The 21579-nt window shown below is 39.7% G+C and overlaps 1 protein-coding gene across 1 annotated transcript in view; it reads right to left on the minus strand.

Moving 5' to 3' along the window:
- Positions 1–9849, minus strand: part of cacng3b (calcium channel, voltage-dependent, gamma subunit 3b) — a 30696-nt gene extending 20847 nt beyond the window's left edge. The window contains exon 1 of the mRNA XM_033971069.2: positions 9474–9849. Coding sequence (XP_033826960.1) covers positions 9474–9690 — 217 coding nt within the window. The 5' untranslated portion in view covers positions 9691–9849. The remainder of the gene's footprint in view (positions 1–9473) is intronic.
- Between the last annotated feature and the right edge of the window lie 11730 nt (positions 9850–21579).

Raw genomic sequence — 21579 nt, forward strand, 5'->3', positions numbered from 1 at the left:
CAGGCAGACAGGTTCTGCTTGGGTGCGCACCTCTTTTCTCTCCCTCTTCTTCTGCTTCTCTCACTCTGTCCTTTCTTCCTTCCTTCCTTCCTCAGATGCCCTCACCCTCATCGCGCCGTAAACGACTGGTGCCAAATGTGTTTTTCATTCAAAACGCTCGTTCGGGTCTGTCCTTCACATGTCCCGCTCTTATCACTTCAAAATACTCATTAGTAGTATTAGCGCTTTTAAAAGGCTCGCTCGGTCGGCGCGGGTATAGATTTTTGGAACGCTTTGGGGATGTGCTCTCATTTACTCGCTAAACGCAGTGGACGGCTAAAAATCCACTCGACGCTATGTTAGCATCTTACAATATTAGCATGTCGAACTCAGCTGTAATAGTGATGTCAGCGTAAGACAAACACCACACTTATTGGAGACAGGAAGGGCATCTGGAGTACAATTCCTCAGCGTCACCATTCTACTTCTTTGGCTCCAGATATGAGCTAAACATGTTCAAATCAACTTTAGCTTTTCTGTCATGATCCCTGTCTGTCCTGCCCCTTTTTGTTCTTTTTCCCCTTCCCTTCTCTGTCCAAACCTGGAGCTGGGGCGGACATCTTGGCTCCTCCCACACACACCTGGAGCTAATCCGCAATCAGCTGCATCTGGGGGAGGATAAGAGGAGCCTGGACCTGACACTCGGCGCCAGATCGTCCGTGTATCTCTGCGGTACTCCCTGCTCAGCTCAGTTCACGTTTTTTTTTTCGCTTTTTGACTCTGCTAAACCGGACTCTACCCTGCTCTTCTCTACCGTCCCGTCTCAGACTCCGCTACTCTCGCTCTACCCCTGTCCCACGGCAAACACCCCGCTAACGACTCACCGACTGATCTACCGTCGTTTGTTAATTACTAAAACAATGACCATGACGTCGCATTTATTTGGTGTTTTGGTTCAAAATTATTATTCATCTTGAAGCAGAATAAGCCTTACATTTGGGTCGCCAATTTCAATGCTGATAAAAATGCCTAAAATGCTTCTCTCTGGTCTGAACAGTCACTACCTAAACCCCAGCACATCGTTAATCAGTGCTAGTGCAGCCATTGCAGCTCAGTGAGTGAATTCTGGAGGTTCTGAGCTTTAACATAACCATCCCATAATAAACAATAGGTCCTATATAATTTCATATTAACTTCCAGTTCCTCCTACTCACGTAAACATCAAGTCCCTGCAGCTGATCCCTGTTTCCTGGTGCAAGCTTTGAATGGACAGACCTCTCGTGCGACTGGAGCGTTTGATCACAAGCTGGCACCTGATTGGCTCCCGGGCCCTGTCTGCGGGTCGGTGCGACGCCCTAGAGCCTGGACACACCTGGACCCGCCCCCTCTCAGTTCTGGCAGGAAAAGCACACTACTTTTGTTCTGTGTGATTCTTGTAACTTGGACTTTGAAATTGTGACACTCATAGATCTTGGGTTAATTCTGAGACTCGTTTGTCATTTTAGTACTTTTGTTTTGTTAGCTGTATTTAAGTTACACATTGAAAAACCTCTTTTTTTTCTTTAGTTTTTACTTTAACATTCCTTTTAAATAAATTATAACTTTAGTTTCACAATTTTTACCTCGTTGAGCTCGGTCCTAACACTTGTAAAAAAAATACAACATGGGATTAACAATAAAAGTTTTACGTTCGTGTCACTATTTGTTCTACATTTATATTTGATGTACTGATTAGAGGAGGAAATATTACACACAAACTCCCCAGAAGAGCACTGTTTTTTGTTTTGTTTTTATAACTAATACTGTGCAGTTTAACTTACAAGATCAAATATCATACTGTTTTCTTTTGACTCTGAAAACCACCAAATGAAAGAGTAACTGCACCGGTAATATTAGTATTTGGAGTATGTATTTTCTGTACATGTGTTCAGTTACTTCCCAACACTGCTTATATCTACACTTTTCTGATAAACCTACATAAAAAACTCTAGTGTTGCTAACTTAAACTTGAGTCACTGACCTGAACATGACCTTTTTTTAGGCCGTACACTCGTCTTTCGTGCTAATACCGCCTCCATTTCCACGCCATCCTCACCTCACCTCGCCACCCGCTTCATCCCAGCTTCACATCGCCCTCCTCCCCTTCCTCCTTCTCCCTTGATGCACAAAAACACATCGCAAAAAAACCCCCACATCTTTAATTAATGCTTATATCTCCCCGCACCGCGACCGGCCTGTCATTTACTCCTCACCCCGCGTGCCCCCGTCCTCCCTCGCCGTGCCACCGCCGCCCTGCCTCTCTCTATATTATTCTCCTATCATTCAGATCCCCAACCGTGTGGTCAAACGCTCCCCGGAGATTCACCTGGAACACGGGCCAAGCACATCTCATCCATCACTCCCCCCTCCTCTCCGCTGTCTCCGAGCACAATAACCATCCAGACACGTGGAACCCGGGCGGGCGGGTTCATTCATGCGTCGTGCCGATTACGCGGCGTTATCTTCACCGCGCAGAGTCTGAAATATCGACGCAAATGTTGATTACAAACGGCGGACGGGACCACACGTAGAAAATGCAAAAACGAAAATGAGAAAGGGCGTTTTAGGGCAGAGAGCGGAGGACGTGATCTCGTGTTGTTATTAGAAACGGGTGACTTGGACCGGGAGGCGTGGCTCATTTTTGTGGGATGTTTTTTGGGAGAATTGTACAAAAACGAAATGTATTGAACGCAAAGGAAACTGTCAGTGCGTCGATGCAATTTAATAATAGTTTCACCCTTGTTTGAGACCCAGAACAAGCACTTTTTTAATAGTTTATGAAGATTTGAGCGTGCGTCTTCATGTTTTCAAATGGCTATGATTGACAGGTGGATTAGCCAATCAGGGACAAGCGTGGTCCATCCGTATCAGGAATAATAAATCAAAATCAGAATCAGACTTTTATTGCTTCAGTGAACACAACTCACAAACTAGTAACTTTCTTCAGTGATAAAGTGCAACATAAAACACTGAATAATAATAATAATAATATAAAAAAAAGTAGAATTATAGGTATTATAAATGCAAATAAGGGCATGCGTAAAGTTAAAAAAGATAAAGAAAGGAAAAAAATGTCACAAATGGTTGAAAAACATCACAGTTTTCAGCAAAATCAGAGGGAAATTAACTCACCTCGGCTAATCTGAGGTGAAATAAAATGAGTTTTATTTGTAAATCATAGTTGAACAATGAGCTCCTTCGTTTTACATGAGTCACTGAAAAAAAAACACACAAAAAAAACTCAGATCTGACTGCACGATTACGTCTGACTGGGCTTAAAATGCAACGGAAGACATGATGAACAGACTTATATCAATCTGTAGACAAAATATATAGAGAGATCATTGTGAATTTGTCCTAGTTTGGTGATTAAATTCATTTTATCTGATTTTTGTCTGTCTTAAAAAAGTGAAAAAAAGAAGTAGCTCATGTTAATTGCAGTGCTCCAAAGTCATTCCTCTCTTTTACATCACATCTATGAGTTTATAATCACTTTTCACACATTTCAGAGGCCACAGTGAAGTTTTGGCATCACTGTAATACAGTAACTACCATGCTAACAGCACACTTCCTGTTTTTTGGACCCTAAAATGTTTAATAATCACATGCAGGGAGGAGGCTGTATTATTTTTGACTCTACGAGCTGCTTTTACAACGACTGAATGTGTTTTATTCTGCACTTTATTGCTTTTTTCTTGTGTTTTAAAGTAAATTTCTTGATTATTTGTGATTGTTTATGTTTGAATTTGTGTGATTTTAATGTCTTTCTTATTCTGTTTATTTAATATTTCTGTAATTATTAGATCTACAAACGTGAAACAAAAACCGTCGCGGAGTTTAAAGCGAGTGGCAGTCGGTGAGTTAGCTTTTTATTCACACATTATCTTAAAAACATGAAAAAATAAGTTTATTTTATAGAGTTTGCAGTCTTCTAAAGTTATTTATTACAATTTCTAACGCTTTTCACAACTTGAAGAAACCAGAGCGCAGTTTTTTTCTTGATTGATATTAAAATCGCTTCATAATTAGACGCAAACAGCACAAACAGTCTCATTTTGACCCTAAGACCTCCTTTTACAAAATATCCACAACCTTCAAGACAAATTTTACTTTATAACATGAAAAAAAAAATCCCTAAATTGTGATTTCAGACATAAAACGTAGCGGCGTGCGTGTTGTTTTTGCCGTGACATTGCTGTGACTTTGTTCGACGGCACAAACGCTCTCACAGAAAAAAAAAAGTGTATTCAATTACAAGTGTGGAAATGGAAGAGGCTGCGTTGAATACAGCCGTGTACCTGCACCATCTGGGCCCGTAATCGCCTCCTCTGCCCCACAATGCAACGGTCATGTCCGGCTGCGCGGCGACGCTAACGGCAATGTGGCGTTTTTTTAATCAGGAAAGACAAATGACGAGTTTTTATACGTCAAAGTCACGTGAAGGTGGAGGTCAAATACATCAAGTACAAATGTGGCAGCGGTGGTTAGCATGTAGCTTCCGGTTAGCTTCAGTGTTAGCATTTGAGCTAGTGAAATGAAAAGAACTGAAATAAATATAAGAAATAGTTGAGGATTTTAAAGTGGGATGAAAGAGAAAGAGAGAGAAAGAGGAGGGTCTGAGGATAAAAGACGACTCTCGCTGGACTAACAGGAAGTGAAGGATGAATTTTATTGATTTTATTTGTGTATTTGTGTATTTGTTTTGCTCAAATTATGAATGGGTTCACTTTTCCAGCAGGTCTCGAACAATAATGAAAAATGCTTTAGCTTTTCAGTCCAGTTCAAAATGTAGTGGAGCAGAAAGTACAGATACTACCGTCAGATGTGATGAAGTAAAAGTAAAAAGTATACATTTTAAAGTAAAGTACAGATACCTAAAAATACACTTTACCACTTACTACTACTTTACTTTGTTATGTTCCATCACTGCTAACAGATATCCACATTTCAAATTACGAAGTGTTTACGTCCACGTTAACAAAGAATCTGTCAAGCTTAAAACTTTCATAAAAACAAAAAACAAAAAACTATAACTAAAGCTGCACTATGAAACTTTTCAGGTTGAGCGTCCACCTCCTGAAAAGCCTGGACTGTTCTTTATCTGTTGAGTGTTCTGTTTTGATTGTCTTTAAAAATGTGTATTCTTACTGTGAGTGGAGGCACCTTTCCACAGATCTGACTTGTCTCCGTGGAGATAAGTTTAATGTCATACTGTGGAACATTCCAGGCAAAACTGTTGTGACACAAACAGGACGACACAACAGAGAAGATACATTAAAACTGTTTTGACAACACTTGATCTGAACAATTTTATGTACTAAGAATCTAAGTGAATACACACTACACACACTACACACACATGCACACACACACACCCCCACACGCACACGCACCCCCCCCACACACACACGCACACCCCCACGCACAACGTCCAAGGAACACACACACGCACACACACACGCACAACGTCCAAGGAACACACACACCCCCACACACCCCCACACGCACACACACATACACACACACACACAACGTCCAAGGAACACACACACCCCCACACACCCCCACACGCACACACACATACACACACACACACAACGTCCAAGGAACACACACACCCCCACACACCCCCACACGCACACACACATACACACACACACACAACGTCCAAGGAACACACTACACACACAAACGCACAATGTTGAAGGAACTAATACTGAAAAATGATGTAAACGAGTAAACCTTTATATAATGTCATATACTGTATATAGTGTCATATATACAGTGTCATATATATATAGTATCATATATATAGTCATATATATAGTATCATGTATATAGTGTCATATATATAGAGTCATATATAGTGTCATATATAATGTCATATATATATAGTGCCATAAATAGAGTCATATATATATAATGTCATATATATAGAGTCATATAAATAATTTCATGTATATAGTGTCATATATAGTGTCATATAGAGTCATATAAATATAATGTCATATATAGTGCCATATATAGAGCTATATATATATATATATATATATATATATATATATATATATATATATATATATATATATATATATATATATATATAATGTCATATATAGAGTCATATATATAATGTCATTTATAGAGTCATATAAATAATATCATGTATATAGTGTCATATATAGAGTGCCATATATATATATATATATATATATATATATATATATATATATATATATATATATATATATATATATATAATGTCATATATAGAGTCATATAAATAATTGCATGTATATAGTGTCATATATAGAGTCATATATATATAATGTCATATATATAGAGTCATATATATATAATGTCATATATAGAGTCATATATATATAATGTCATATATATAGAGTCATATATATACAATGTCATATATAGAGTCATATATAGAGTCATATATATATAATGTCATATATATAGAGTGATATATGAACAGTTTTAATATTGTGCAGTTTGTGTTTAGTGTTTTTCATTAAGCACAAGAAACATTCAAAAACAGAAGATTCATTTATATAAACACATTAAACTCTGTGAACAATCTGGTCTTTTCTTGCTTCATTTATTCTGAGCCGATCAGCGCAGCCTCTGACCCGCGTTACACAACCACACACATGTATTTGTGTATTTGTGTATTTGTGTATTTGTACTTGTATATTTTCTTGACGGGGGCTGCTTCGTGCTGCGGACCACAACCCTCTGATTTCTATGTGAATTGACACGCCACAAAGGTCATACTATCACGTCCAATGTCGGCACGTGTACTACGCCAACGCAGACAGCAGTACTACACGCTCAAATACACGCTGTACCTATGACTTAGTACTGAATATAAAGTACACATTACTCAGTTTAAATGATCTATTAAATATTTACTCTTCTCTCTTGGCCTCGCTCCAGTTTGACCCTTTCGCAGACTTTGAATCTAATGCCACTAATTCACCCAATTTTTCTTGTAGATGTGGCGAGTGCAGTACTACGGCGTCTGACCATTCACAAAATATGGCCACGTTACAAGTCAGATCTGTGGAGAGGTGAGCCTGATAAGAATGCAGAAAATAGACTGTATGACAATGTCTGATTAAGATATTTAAAGCTGCATTTTGTAACTTTTCTGGCAATTTGTGTATCCGCTGAAGGCTCCACTGTATGGTATTAAACTTATGCAAGCAGGTGATGACGCTAGGCCACGTTACAGGTCAGATCTGTGGAGAAGCGACCCTCCTCACAATGAGAAAACACATGGTTTTCAAGACGTTTTTACCAATTATAACTGGACCAATGGTTTAATCTCATTGGTTGGAACATTCCAGAGTAAACCAACACGTCGCTATGGAGACAAGCAGGTGACGGACCCTCTTCCAGAAAGGTTACGCAGTTCACCTTTAATAACACCTTACCCACGTTACAGGTCAGATCTGTGGAGAGGTGAGCCTGATAAAAAATGCAGAAAATAGACTGTATGACAATGTCCGTAAGATATTTAAAGGTGCATTTTGTAACTTTTCTGGCAATTTGTGTATCCACTGAATGCTCCGCTGTATGGTATCAACAGGGGAAGCCACTAGGCCAAGTTACAGGTCAGATCTGTGGAAAAGGACCCTCCTCACAGTGAGAAAACACATGATTTTCAAGACGTTTTTACCAATTATAACTGGACCAATGGTTTAATCTCATTTGTTGGAACATTCCAGAGTAAAGCAACACATCACTATGGTTACACAGTTCACCTTTAATAACACCTTACCCACGTTACAGGTCAGATCTGTGGAGAGGTGAGCCTGATATGAATGCAGAAAATAGACTGTATGACAATTTAACTACTCAGCAAATGGAAAAAAAAGAAAGATTTGTGATGTAAAATAAGGCCACAGGAGAGTAAATGTAAAAAATGTGCGTTATCCGAGCTGCTTTAATGAACAAAAACGACATAAACTCGCAGATTATGACAAGAATACAGTAAAAAACAAAAGAAAACGTAAGAATAATGTAGCACTAACCTCTCAGCGCTACAACAGCTGTGTAAATATGTCACTCGTTCAGCTGACTGCAAATAAAACTAGCCCCACCTGGTTTCCACTCCAGTCTGTTTTAACATTACCTGGAGCTACACAACACGGGACAACAGAGCAAAGACAGAGCACAGAGGCATCATGGGATACTGCCAGCCTCCCCTAATGTTACACAACACACAATCAACAGCTTTAGCCTGGTATTTTATCATTTACACCTTAAAATAATGAGTATAACACACTTTTACTGTACGAATTTCACTATTTTAACATGATGCTAATGCAGATCTGTGCATAGAAAATGACTGAAACATGGTTGTGTAAAGGTGCACTGTGTAACTTTCCCATTGGAGCGTCCGTCTGTCGCTTGTATCCATGGAGATGTTAACGCTTTGCCGAGAATTTCCCACATTCTCACACACTGGATCTTTACAGAGGTGAGGTTGTGTAAGTATTTTTCACTGATAAAAAATACCTGTTTTTTGAAAATAATAGAAAAGAATAACTCAGAACATTTCCGGGAAGCAAAAACGTCTCCATGGAAACAAGCAGTTGGCTGATGCTCCACTAGAAAAGTCACATATTGCACCTTTAACTGTGTTGTTTTCTGAAAATTGTTACATCAGTGCATTATGTTGTCTTAAATAACTTCAGCTACCGTCACCAAAATGGAATATTTAAGGCTGTAATGTACAAAAACGTGAAGATGTATAAGTGTTTACTGTGGGCTATAGTATCTATTTAACTCCAGAGCGACTCAACCCAGGAAATGACAACAACTATGGGCCTTAGGTGAGGTATGGCGCACACATGGACGATATAAGAGTGAACCTCTCCTCTGTGTAGTATTTGTGTCAAAGAAAGATGTGGAGTGTTCAGATTAGAGCGTAAACAAACAGTGAAACATAAAAGCTGAAAAATGTAATAAACTTCAAATAAACATGGGTCAAAACATGTTCCAATATGAAGAGTATCATTCAGTATTTTCCATAACTGTCTGATTTATTGATAGATATTCACTGTCACCACGGGACGACACCTGCAGCACCTGTGTTTGAAAAAACTTCAAACATTTTATGAACCAAACCCACTGTATGAACCTTTAACACGCCGCCAACAGACACACGGAAGGTTTTCACTGGATTTTTGGGGTTATTCTCAGTGTTGAGTCAATATGAGACTCACTAATTCTCCTAAATTGCTTTGTCATCAGTGTGTCATAGAACCGGGGACATTTTTGGCACAGCTCAGTGACGGAAAGGGCGCACATCCCGGAATATGTGGTGTAATTAGGCACGAGAGCAGAGCCTGAGCAGAGCCCCTCCAGAGCGCGCACTGGGCCGGCTCTGGAGGGTGAGACGCGGCTCAGAGCAGTCAGTCAGACGGAGCACGTACCTTCCAGACAGCAGGTTCGCCAGAGGCCGGAGTGCGTCATCACCTCCTCGTTCTTGCGGCTGGTGTCGTTGTCGCCGCTGCTCTTCACGCGGCAGACCCCTCGCGAGTACAGCCAGTAGTCCGTCCCCACCGCGATGGTCATGAGGCTGAAGGCGGCGAACGCGCCCACCGTCGTCACGAGCATCTGGACGCCGCGGTCACACATCAGCATCTTCATAAAGGCGGCTCCGGTTGGGCTTAATCTGAGTCCCTCCTCTCGTTAAGATTCACCGTTTAATTTCCACGCTTTTCCCGCGAGATTTGGACAAGTCACACTCAGGCTGTAGAGACAGACACTCCAGGATTTGGTCCACGGCACCACGGCGTGTAACGATGCTGTGCGCGTGGCGCATGCATAAAACAGTTGGTTGCTTCTTAGTGTCGGGCTCAGGCTCGTGGCAAAGGGCGGGAAGGCGGGGGGCAGGACGTCACTTTCTCGTGCATCAAAAACCGGTTTTTACCACAGCACTCACGCGCACACGCACATATCCTGGACGATTAACGAGCACCGGGTGTCCCCGCGTAAACCGACCAGTCCAGTGTCTCAGAGCGGGGCCATGCTCCTGATTCCGCCGCTAATTCCGTTTGTGTGAGACGAGCGCGCTGCCCATCACACGCACCTCATGTTCTCCTTCTGCTCCTCTCCGTGTCTCCTCCGTGTCTCCTCCGTGTCTCCTCCGTGTCTCCTCCGTGTCCTCTTCTTAACTCGTGCCGGTCTCGTGTGAATCTCTGTGGCAGCTCTGCATTAAATGTGTTTATCATATAATGGAGGGTTTGTTTGTGTCTCAGCTCGTGTCAGTCCTGAGCATAAGGCGGGTCGCCTCTGACTCACCGCAGCTTCTGCCGACGTCCTCTCCTCGAAAACGGACAAAATGCCCCTGTGTTTGTGGTCAGTGAAGCAGAGACCATCCAAGACCGCGGCGGAGTGCGCAGGCGGGCAGAGGTCCGTCGTGTGTCCGCGCGCACAGCTGTTGCCTGATGTGCCTCAGTGACATGTTCTCCTCCATAGAACAGCCTCAGAAAACAAGTCTTCAAGCGGCTGTTTCGACTCGAAAAGGCAAGAAGCTGTGATGATAATTCAAAACAGTCACAGAATTTTGTCCAAACTAATATTTATTCTTCAAAAAAAGACACGTTTTTCCAATCAAAATAAATGTATCCAGAGCAGCTGGAGCTGGACCGTGAGCCAAGCGCGCCTGGCACTGCGCTCCTCAAACGTGCCGTTTGTACAAATGAAAAAATGACAGCCGCCTCTTCCTCCTCCTCTAGGTCTTCCTCCTCCTTCTCTCGATCCAACCAACACAAACTAAAACTAACCGCGCGTCTCCCGCAGCTCCGCCCGCGGCACAGGCGCTTCACGCGGGTTGGACTGTGGTGTGATGGAGCTCTGGACTGACCAATAGAGAGACGCCCTGGACCTGAGTCCCGCCTTCAGCCGCAGCGCCGTCAGTATAAAAGAGGAGGCTATTGCACTGGGGCTGTTCAGGATCCAGTGGTGTCCAGATGTTAGAAATGTGAATTACACTGTGCGTTTCCATGGTGATATCCACTGGTAAATAAATTAATATTCTTTCTGCTCCCAGAGAACTGTAGGCTGTGTAATCTGTCTAGTGTTCACAAATTACACTGATTCAGTGTTTAGTGTCTTTACTGTGGAGCACACGTCCTGTGTCCAGATCAGCACCACGGACAGCACCAGGATCTGCAGAGACATGATCAGGACCATGGACAGCGCCGCAGCACCGGCCCGGGCCGCTGTCCATGGTCCTGATCCTGGTCCTGGTCCTGGTCCTGATCCTGGTCCTGATCCTGGTCCTGATCCTGGTCCTGATCCTGGCTCTGTCCGTGGTGCTGATGATTTCTCTGTTTTTTTTTTCAGCTCCGCGGCAGCAGCCTTGCGCCGCACTGATTAGTGAGAAGACACGGTGAGGCAGATAGTGGCGGATAGAGGGAGGATAGAGGGAGGATAGAGGGAGGATAGAGGGAGGATAGAGGGAGGAGAGGGGAGAGCCATGCATGAAGAATCGCGCCCCGGAGAGAAGCAGAGACGCCACTTAAAGAGCCACGGACCGTTTTAATGATTCCACTCCACTGAGGCCCCCACACAAGGCTGTATGAGCTCATGGTTCACTGAACGCAGTAGACGGAGAGAGTGCACGTACCCGCGTGCGTCTGCTGAGACGTTTGTGCTCACGTGACTCCTGCTGGTGAGGCTGCAGTTTACAATTACACAAGTTTGAGGCAGTGGGTTTGTGTCATTGTTTAAGTGTGTCGGGTCCACAAACATAAATAGGCCATTCCATATAAATCTGTAGATCATGTGTGTGAATTTGTGTTGTGTTTTTACAATCACATCTTTAAGTCGCCCATCGGCTCCAACAAGTAGTTCTTAGTGACCCACTGAGTCAATGCCTGTTTATCTAATGGTGCCTGTTGGACTAAAGTGCAAATAAAACAAGACGTTAAGGCGATCGGAGACGGAGAGAGGCGGATAAATAAATGCACGCACACATCAGCCCAGTGTGAGCCATGACAGGTGGAGTGTGCGGTGTGTGAGTGTGTGTGTGTGTGTGCGTGTGTGTGTGTGTGAGAGTGTGGATGTTATTGCCTTATCGCACAAGGAGACTCATTAACATAGAAATGACTTGAGGAAGAAAAGTGGAGCGTTTCACCTCTGCTCACTGCCAGGAGCTGAGAGGGGAGGAGCAGAGGAGGAGGAGGAGGAGGAGGAGGAGAGGGACTGACTGAGGAGCAACAAGCCGACATGTAAACTCCATAAGCGCTCGGAATCAGGAGAGAGTTTTCCGGGTTTAGGAGCGGGATAACAGTATATCGACTTTTAATTTGGCTTTTAATTAGAACATTTGGAAAAGGAAGGATCGCTGCAGCAGATGTTCAAACACATTTAAACTTATTTTGGATGTGGTTCTGTAAAGGGGGTCATCATTGTCCCAAGGAGAGAAGCATCATGGGAAATGTAGTTCCCATTCACCGTAATGTTTTTGCCCAGTCTCCTAATAATCCTCTGCAGTGGGTACATGGGAGTGGGAGAGGATGAAGAGGATGAAGAGGAGGAGGGCTGCAGGCTCTCTGTTCACTGAGCCAGAACCTCCTCACGCCTATGGACACAGCACATCACAGGGAGGAAGGAGGGAAGAAGAGGAGAGGAGAGGAGGATGGAGGAAGGAGAGAAGAAAACTGGAATAAGAAGAAGAAGAAGGGAGAGAGAGGGAGGGAGGGGAAGAGTGGAGGAAGGAGAGAGAGGAGGCAGAATGAAGGGAGAAAGAAAGAGATGAAAGGAAAAGATGGAGGGAAAGAAGAAAGAGAGAAGAGGAAACAGAATGCTATATAAATACAAGCCCTTCAGTTATGTAATGCAACCACACCCACACAAATCAACGTTTCATTTAAAATATACAATAAAACGTACTCACCGAAGCCACTGGCACCACGGCAAAAAGACACAAAATGGAGGCTCAATAACACGACAAAGACAAAGCTCGAAGGGAAAAATGGTGTTTGGCAGAATCAAATTTATAACAAACGTCGCTTTTGTGTAAGAATAATCATTAATCCAGTAACGCTTGATCAAGTTTTAAAAGAGGTTTGTTTATTTTTTCTTCTGTTTGCCACCTGCTTGTCTCGTTAAAGATGTTATTACTTTGCTTGAAATGTTTCACAATATGGATTTAAACTTGCCTTTCTGCATGGAGACAAGTTATAGATCAGATCTGTAAAGAGGCGACCCCGCTCATTGTAAGAATTTTATGTTTTTCAAGCTATTTTTCGGAGCTTCTCAAACTGATTATTATGAAAACTGGCAATAAATCCCAAATGTTTTTCAGTGATATTTCATCAGCTGATGGCTCGGTTCTGTTGCGCTGTGTTGCACGTTAAGAATAATTTAGTTTAGTTTCAGGCAAGAGGTTAAGAGTTAGGCTGTTTTTGAAGTAGTTAAAGCAGAGCCTGAATATTTCTTAATGAACTGTTTTTTCTTTATATGTTTTTCATGATGCTTAAGGTGTTAAAGGTGTACTACGCAACATTTCTGCTTGACTCCTTGTAGATGTTATTGCTGTGCCTGAATTATTCCACAAAATAGCTAAAAACAGAGTAATATTCATGGAGAAAAGCAAGTGACATCAATAATATGTGTTTTTTTTCCCAGATATTTTAGCCGTATAAACACACAGATCGGTTCTGTGGGACATTCAACCTAAAGTAAAAGCATCTCCATGGAGACAGGAAGGCGGGAGGGGCTCACCAGAAGAGTCAGACAGAGCACCTTAAGGCTGTTAAAAGTGTAGGTATTATAAAGTCTAAGAGAGATTGCAGAGTGAAGTAGGTGACGGGAGTGTTTGTTTTTGTTGACTTTAGCAGATGGGATGACTCCGGGGTACGAGCTCTGCACATATGGAGATGTGGCATGATTCTGGCATGACGCTCGTGTGTCAAAACTGTGATTTATGACTTCACCAGCCCAAACACTGCCTTAGGTGATCATCTGCACATTACCCTCTTGTAAAACGTAATGACATTTTAGAAAACAGGCGACTCTTATTCATTCACTGTGCGTTTGGAGGCATCAGTTAACCTCATATTTTATTTTAAACAGAACTGAACCCACAACCTCTTTGCTTTAAGGGAATAACAGCCCTGCCTCTATATAAAAGTATTGTTTTCAGTCCTGTTTAGTCCTATCCTCCCAGGGCCTCAATGTGGGTCAGTGTGCTATATTGTTGTGTGCTAATGTGCCAAGTGTGTAAGCTCGTGTGGCACGGGTCCATATCTCTCTTACATCATATTATACACCATCCTTCTTCTGTCTCCATTTATATCTTAAAGAAAAAGTGTTATAAAACTGCACCGTGATCAAAAACATACCTGGAGTTGTGTTTGTTTCAATCGTGCGAGTTTTAAATAACACTTAAAGGTGCTAATTAGTGTCTTAAAAGTTAGTAAAACGTTTTTTTTTTCTTAACAAATTCCTTGCATCTTTGGTATTTCAACACAATAACTTAATGAGCTTTTCACAGCTTTCAGAGAGCAGAGTAAAGTTTTGCACAACTAGCATACTAACCGTGCACCAGCCTGACTTTTTGGTTCTCAGACAATAAAAAAACACTTTAGAATTAAATGCAGACAGCACACAGCCGTCTTACTTTGACCCCAAGAGCTGCTTTTACAATATATATGTACTAGAGCAACTAATTTGACTTTATTATTGTTAAAAAAGGTACAGCCCTTTAATCTGTGGTCTCTCAGTGAAATGAAAATGAAGCGTTTGACTTATTTCCACACACTGTTCCTACGCCCTCTTACTCCAGGAAGTACTGACCAGGAATCCTCTACATCCATCTGCTCTTATCGTTTATATATCGAAAAATACATTACATTACATTACATTTTATAGGACTTTAAAGGTAGCAAAAAATCAGCTTTCATTTAAAATCCCTCCCCTCTCTCCCCTGCTAGAATGAATTAAACCAACAGAGGTTTAGAGGACAGTTTTTCATCTTTTTGTATACACATTACTGTCTTAAAGGTGAGAGATGTTGGTTTGAGGGACAATTGAAAAACATCAAATTCCCCCCGTTTAAAAATCTATTCTTTTTTGATGACTATTATTACTGGAGCTTTAGTGCGCTCAGTTCTCGGCGCTCCGTGTGCCCCCTGCCACGTCCGCTGTGATGAAGAGGTCCAAATGTGCCGCTCGTCCTCGTCCCATGTACTTACCATGGGCCAATGAAATCCCATGACTATTTGATGCGAGGGCTTTCAGTGCATAAATTATAAAAACGCTTAGTTGTGACCAGATCATGAAAATTTCAGATGAGACAATATTAAAAAGGAGGACAGTATAAGGAACAAGGCAGCGTACGGTCTTTCGAAATCATTTATTATTCGACATAGAAAAACGCCACAATTCACATGTTCCTATGACACGTTTTTTCTTCAGCGTCTGTTCTTACAAAAATGTGGTATATTGTGTTTAGCACGGCAGTGTGGAAGCAGTGGCAAGAATCAGCATATGTTTTATTATCACACACTAACTTATTAGTAATTATTGACATGGAAGACTCAACCTAAACCTACTAAATATTTATATATATATATGTACATTAACCAAAACTATGATTATATATGATGGCACAATATGCAATACACATTTATTTATACATTTAGATATGACAAAACCTCATTACATGCACATGCCTAAGTAATATTACCAGTAAATGATGGTGAAATTATTAATAATCAATGATAGCAGCTGTTCTATACCTTTGCATTAGGAAACTGACAAGTTAAAATTGTAAAAGTTGTTTCTAGTTATTAACTGTTATTGTTGAGCATAATGATGTAATTTACTGTGTGTTTGCTTTAAAAAGCGTAACAGCTCATGACTTCTGTTGTTATTGTAAAATAGCAGTAGGCTCTGTGCACAGACGGCGAGCTCACTGTGTCTCAAAGCCATGGATCTTTAAGAACTGGATAAGACGCTGGACCAGTGGCTGCTCCAGGTACTGCAGCTCTCAGGAGCTTGGGCCCAGAAACAATTCTCCTACAGAGCACAGTGCAGTTTGTGGGGAATTCAAACTGTGTTTGGGTTTTGTAGGGATTCTTCTCTATTTTCACATGAGCATCTTAAACATTAAAATCCTCAAAGTGCCTAAACATTAGCTTTGTAACATTTAGCGTAGCCTCGTTCTGAGTCTGCACTGGCCCCTCTCTCGCCGCCACTGCACTGAGTGGTCAAAACTGATCACGTTTCTGACATCACGTGGTGGGAGGAGCTAGCTCCTATTAAGGAAGTAATGAGGAAGTACCCACACCAACCCACTCGCAGCTCTCTGTCCACTGCCTGACCCTGACCCCCTAACCTCTGACCTCTGACCCTTAACCCACCTGCACCTCTCTGTCCACTGTCTCATCTTTAAACATTTATTCATTTCAGAGTGAAATGTCAAAAAACCTCAGAGATAAAACTGGACAGGAAGTAGTGATGCTAACAGTGGAAAAAGTTGAAGAAATGTGCTTAAAACAGACTTAAAAACAAACAAACCCCCCAATAAACAGACAGAATATACCCAAAGAGCTGATTAAACTAAATAATATGGCAAATTAGGCTAATGAACGTAGCATTGTTTACACGTAGCATCGTTTTCATAAAGCACAGATATAACATTTTTAATAATTTAACTGTGGTCCTAAGAAATGTGACGGCATGTGATTGTCACCTGTTGTTTAGCAGGTACTAGCTAAAAGATTACAACTGTATAAATATGTACAAAACTATTCTGCCTATTTGGACAGTCTAAAAATGCTAATTTGTCTAATGAACCTACAGTATATGTCTTATGTGCCTCCAGGAGCGGACATTTTAGCTTCACTGTCCACTAAATCCACTGTATGCTAACCTGCTAATTCCACTGTATGCTAATATTCCTTCTATCCTGCGCTTTCAAACTGATTTACAGATTTGCCAAATTTGAAATAACTGCCTTAAAAAAAAATCTAAAAAAAATCACACCTATGTACATGCCCGTTTCTCCATAAACCCGATCCGGCAGTGCAAACAAAACCCGGCGACATTTCACGGGAGCGGTGAACCCAAAAAATAAATTATTGTAAGCGGGCGCATAGTTGTAGTCATTATTGCTGTTTGGGAAATTGCTTACTTGGGGTTGTCAAAAGTGATGCCAGTTCTTGTAACACGGGCAAATAACACAAAAAATAAGATAAAGGGAAGAAGTGGAAGGAGAAGAGAGGGAGAGGGAAACAATACAGGGAGAGGAGTGGACAAGATCTTCACCAAACATAAAGTACGACGCAGATTTTGTATTAAAATGTCCATTCATCGCTTCATTATTTCAGTTTTGTAGCGATTACGCAGCTACTAGTGATGAGACTCGGCTCTTTTCAATAGTTTCTTCACGTCAACGGTTCAAACTGGATTTCATTTTCATTTTTTTTATCCATTTTTAAACTGATTAAAGCTGAACCAACACCAGAATCAGCACAGAAGCAGAGCAGGCCACAGAGTCACAGCTTTGTGCACAAAAAAACACATTTAGCATCATGTTAACAGTTAGTTTCATTAGTTTATTGTAAAGCATCATTTTATTTAGATGATGCATAATTTTAAAGAGTAAACACACTCCCGCTCTCAGTTTGAACTATTTTAAACAAATCAGAGCCTTGGTTTGTGGTTAACTTAGTTCTCACATTGGATTCTGTCATAAATAAATATTAAAAGAATTGTTTTTTTAAATGGCTCTATCAAAAGATTCGGATCTCCTAAAAAGAGCTGAAAGTCTCATCACTTGTGGCTACGATGGGACAACTGGAATAGTAAGTCTGTGCCAAAAAAGACCAAAAAAAAGTAAAATAAACATGAAAAAACTGCACTAATGTCATTGAGAGAACATTGAGATTCCACTGTTACAGCAGGTGACCAGAGGAAAACTAACAGCGTAAATATTTGTACTTTTTTAAAAGAAATGGAAAGACCCTAAAAGGCCAACATAAAACATTCTCACGCTAGTAAAATATATAGTCCTACTTTGTCTCCAAAAGCCATCCAATACCAATTTTTGACCAATATTTGACACACGGAGTTCAATAACTACAAACTTTTCTGCTTTAAACGTGTCCTAAGTAACTTGTGTCTTACGTTTCCTGGAAAGTTCCGCAGTTTGTCCTTAAACATCTCGTTCTCGTGTCTCATTTATATTTATTCAATCACAGATGTTTTTGTAGTTAGTAAATTATCTTTAAAAACCTGCATTTTTACTGCGAGTGGGGTTGCCTCTCCACACTCAAAAAAATAAATCTTTGGATTTACTTAAAAGCATTGCGTCATCCGGTTGCACGCAATCACATTGAGTAATTGTTGTAAAGTATGCTTATATAGTACATACTTAACATACTTCAATAGGGTCTATGTAGATGGATTAAATATATACTAGATATTTTCATTACATAGTTAATACTCAACCTTATTGGGTGCAAACTACATAAATGCATTGCGTAATCCCTTTATAAAATACTTAATAGTAATTACTCAAGATGCTTAGGTAAATCTTAAGAATTCGCGTTCTTAACCCTAATTCAAACATATTAACTAACTTGTATTAAATACCATTAAATAGAATTAACATCACTAGAGTAACTTAATATTATGAATAAAACACATTCATATTTACTCAGTGCAGTTGCATGCAACCGGATGACGCAACATTGTTAAATATCGCTTACAAAAGCAAGTCAAGTTTCCCAGAAGTGAACAAAAAACAGCATCAGGAATAATTTTACAATTCTTCATTTATTGTCTTTTTTAGAACATGACATTTTAAAACCATGCTTTAGTGCAAAACTAGCGCACATTTTTACATCTCAAAACTAACTTTTTTTTTTTAACTTGAAAAGTGCAACATGAAGTTTTATAAAACTGCTTCCCAATTGTGAAGAATTAACTTTACAAAGAGCAACCAACCTGCAAACATAAAAATTTGTAAACACGCCTCTTTAGGGCAGTCCTCTTTAAGTGAATAGGGTCTATTCTTAAAACATAAGATAACCTTTCTAAAATAGCTGTCCTTGTTTGAAAAATTAACTTAGCAAACAACAGATAAGATTGTGAAAAAAGTAAATAAAATATGTATGAAAAGGACAACATTTTGTCCCAAACCAACACATATGGTGCAAAGTAGCACCTACTAAAAATATAAATATTGATATTAATATCAAATTTGAGATATTGTGAATGTTTATGAATATCTGCAAAATAGGCAGATATTTTCAAACTTTCATCAATAATACACTTCATTTGAACATTTTTGCAGTAGCATTCTGGAAACCATCTTTGAACATTGTGAACAAGTGTATTAATGTATTGACTAAAATTGTAAAAAATCATCACAGACTTGCAATTTGCAATAATGAACTTTAACGAGCAAATTTGAAACTTAAAAAAATAATACATTGAACTTATTGGAATGTACTAAAGTCTACTTAACGTGTTCCTTTTTAGCAAAGAATATTTTAAATAAAATAAAGTTGTTTTTTAATCAAAAAGTAAGTAAAGCATTTCAAAAATGTTTTCAGTAATCCTGATTTGGAAATTTAAATTTGATTGTTTACACTTGGCTTACTGCTCATCTGAGATCACCAAAAAATAAATACATAAATTTTTGTAAAATATGGTCAGCTAATCTACTCAAGAAGCTTGTTTTTTAGAATTTGGATTTTGTTTGACATTTTTTTGTTATCAAGCTCCATCAACACCTTTTGGTAAAATTCAAAAGTGTACTTGAGATCCCGTGGGTAGTTCAAGTTGATCAGTCCAAAGAGCAAAGGGAAAGCAGTGGCAACCTCACGAAGATCCTGCAGTACAGAGACTCCCTCAATGATGATTCCCACATCCTCTGGATCTTCCTTGCCGCCATCATCCCCTTCATGCAGGATGGCATAAATGCCAATAGAGGTCTTTGGCATGTGTTGCTGGGCATTAAGGAAATCAATATTCTAAAAAAAGACACACAAAAATTTTTTTATTACAGTGAACGCTCACTATAACGCGCTTCACCGACATTGCATTTTTTTTTTTTTTTACCGTGCATTGTGTTCTAGATCGGCACAAGAATTGAACTTGTGTCATGTCATTCATAACAGTTCTCAAACTTAATGGAAGGTGTCATGTCCGTTTATAAAAATCTTCTTAATCAGAAAAAGAAAGATTACCAACAACGACCCATGACAATGTTCTTCTCTCTGAGAAACACTCCTGAGCAGCCTTCAGTAGAAAAAGACGCTACAGCACTATTTCACGGATTTCATTTATCCCAGATTATATTCGGAACGTAAACCCCCACCATAAACAAAGGTTCACTGTACAAGTTTTTCCAATAACATCAACGTATTCTTTTTATAAGAGATATAAACATTCTCGACTTAAAGAATGAGGGACACAGGTGTGGTGGTGATGGGGGTGAGGAAATAAGAGGACTGTAGTTGTCTCACCTTTGATGCGGACAGTGACTAAGACCCAACACCAGGGGTCCATCTTTATAAGACTAAAGTACCAAAATATGCTTTTCTGCTGGACACAAATAAATCTTTACACCCATAGATACGTTATACCAAAACCATTAGTCATTAACAATAAGTAAGTAAAATTCTGATATTTTCCTCAAAATAGTATTATTATTATTAAAATTAACATTTCATACAATAAACTTACTACATATTCTTTTATCATGTTGCTTGGATCTTCATTCAGATAAACAGAAAGGGCCTTCAAGGGTACAACATCTTCTTTGGTCAATGGAGTCTCTCTGAAAAATAAATAAATAAATAAAATTAAATTTGGGAGTAAATTAGGACCTATGCAGGGATTTCATACTTTAACGCTACTTTATTCATTCTGTATGTTCTATATGTGCCAAATGTTAAAACCATTTTATATTTTTAAAAATACAATAACAATAATATTCTGATTTAAACTTAAAAAGTAAAATTTTAAATATCAATTTTTTTATACTTTAATACACAGTATTTTTCAACTTTTTAAGCGACGGCACACTTTTTTTGGATTGAAGGCATTCTGTGACCACCATTTATAAATGTTTTTTACAATTTTTATAAAAACAAAAAAATATCCTATAAAGACTGTATTAATGTTAGCTTGTTAGCTGTACAAAATATATTGTTAAAAACCATTATGTTGAGATGTTAACAGTCTAATACATCCATTTATAAATAGTAACTAATTTATTGGAAATGTTTTCAAGGCACACCTAATACAACCTTTATCTCCTAGTGAGACACTTTTACAAACCAAAAATAACAGTTACGGTTGTAAGAAAACATTGTCAATATAACAGCAATAGTAAGCCTTAGTTGGAAACATACAAACATCTTTAGCTAGCTAAATATACATTTACAGTGGTTATATAGGGCATGTGTTAGATCTAATTTGAATTATTCAATACAGCATGTGGAGCGCAACTAGTAGCTCCTGAGCGACAAGTCGGAGACCCCTGCTGTGTACACTATTTAAATAGAT

Source organism: Periophthalmus magnuspinnatus, chromosome 8 (assembly GCF_009829125.3).
Source record: "Periophthalmus magnuspinnatus isolate fPerMag1 chromosome 8, fPerMag1.2.pri, whole genome shotgun sequence".
NCBI classification, from domain to species: Eukaryota; Metazoa; Chordata; class Actinopteri; order Gobiiformes; family Gobiidae; genus Periophthalmus; species Periophthalmus magnuspinnatus.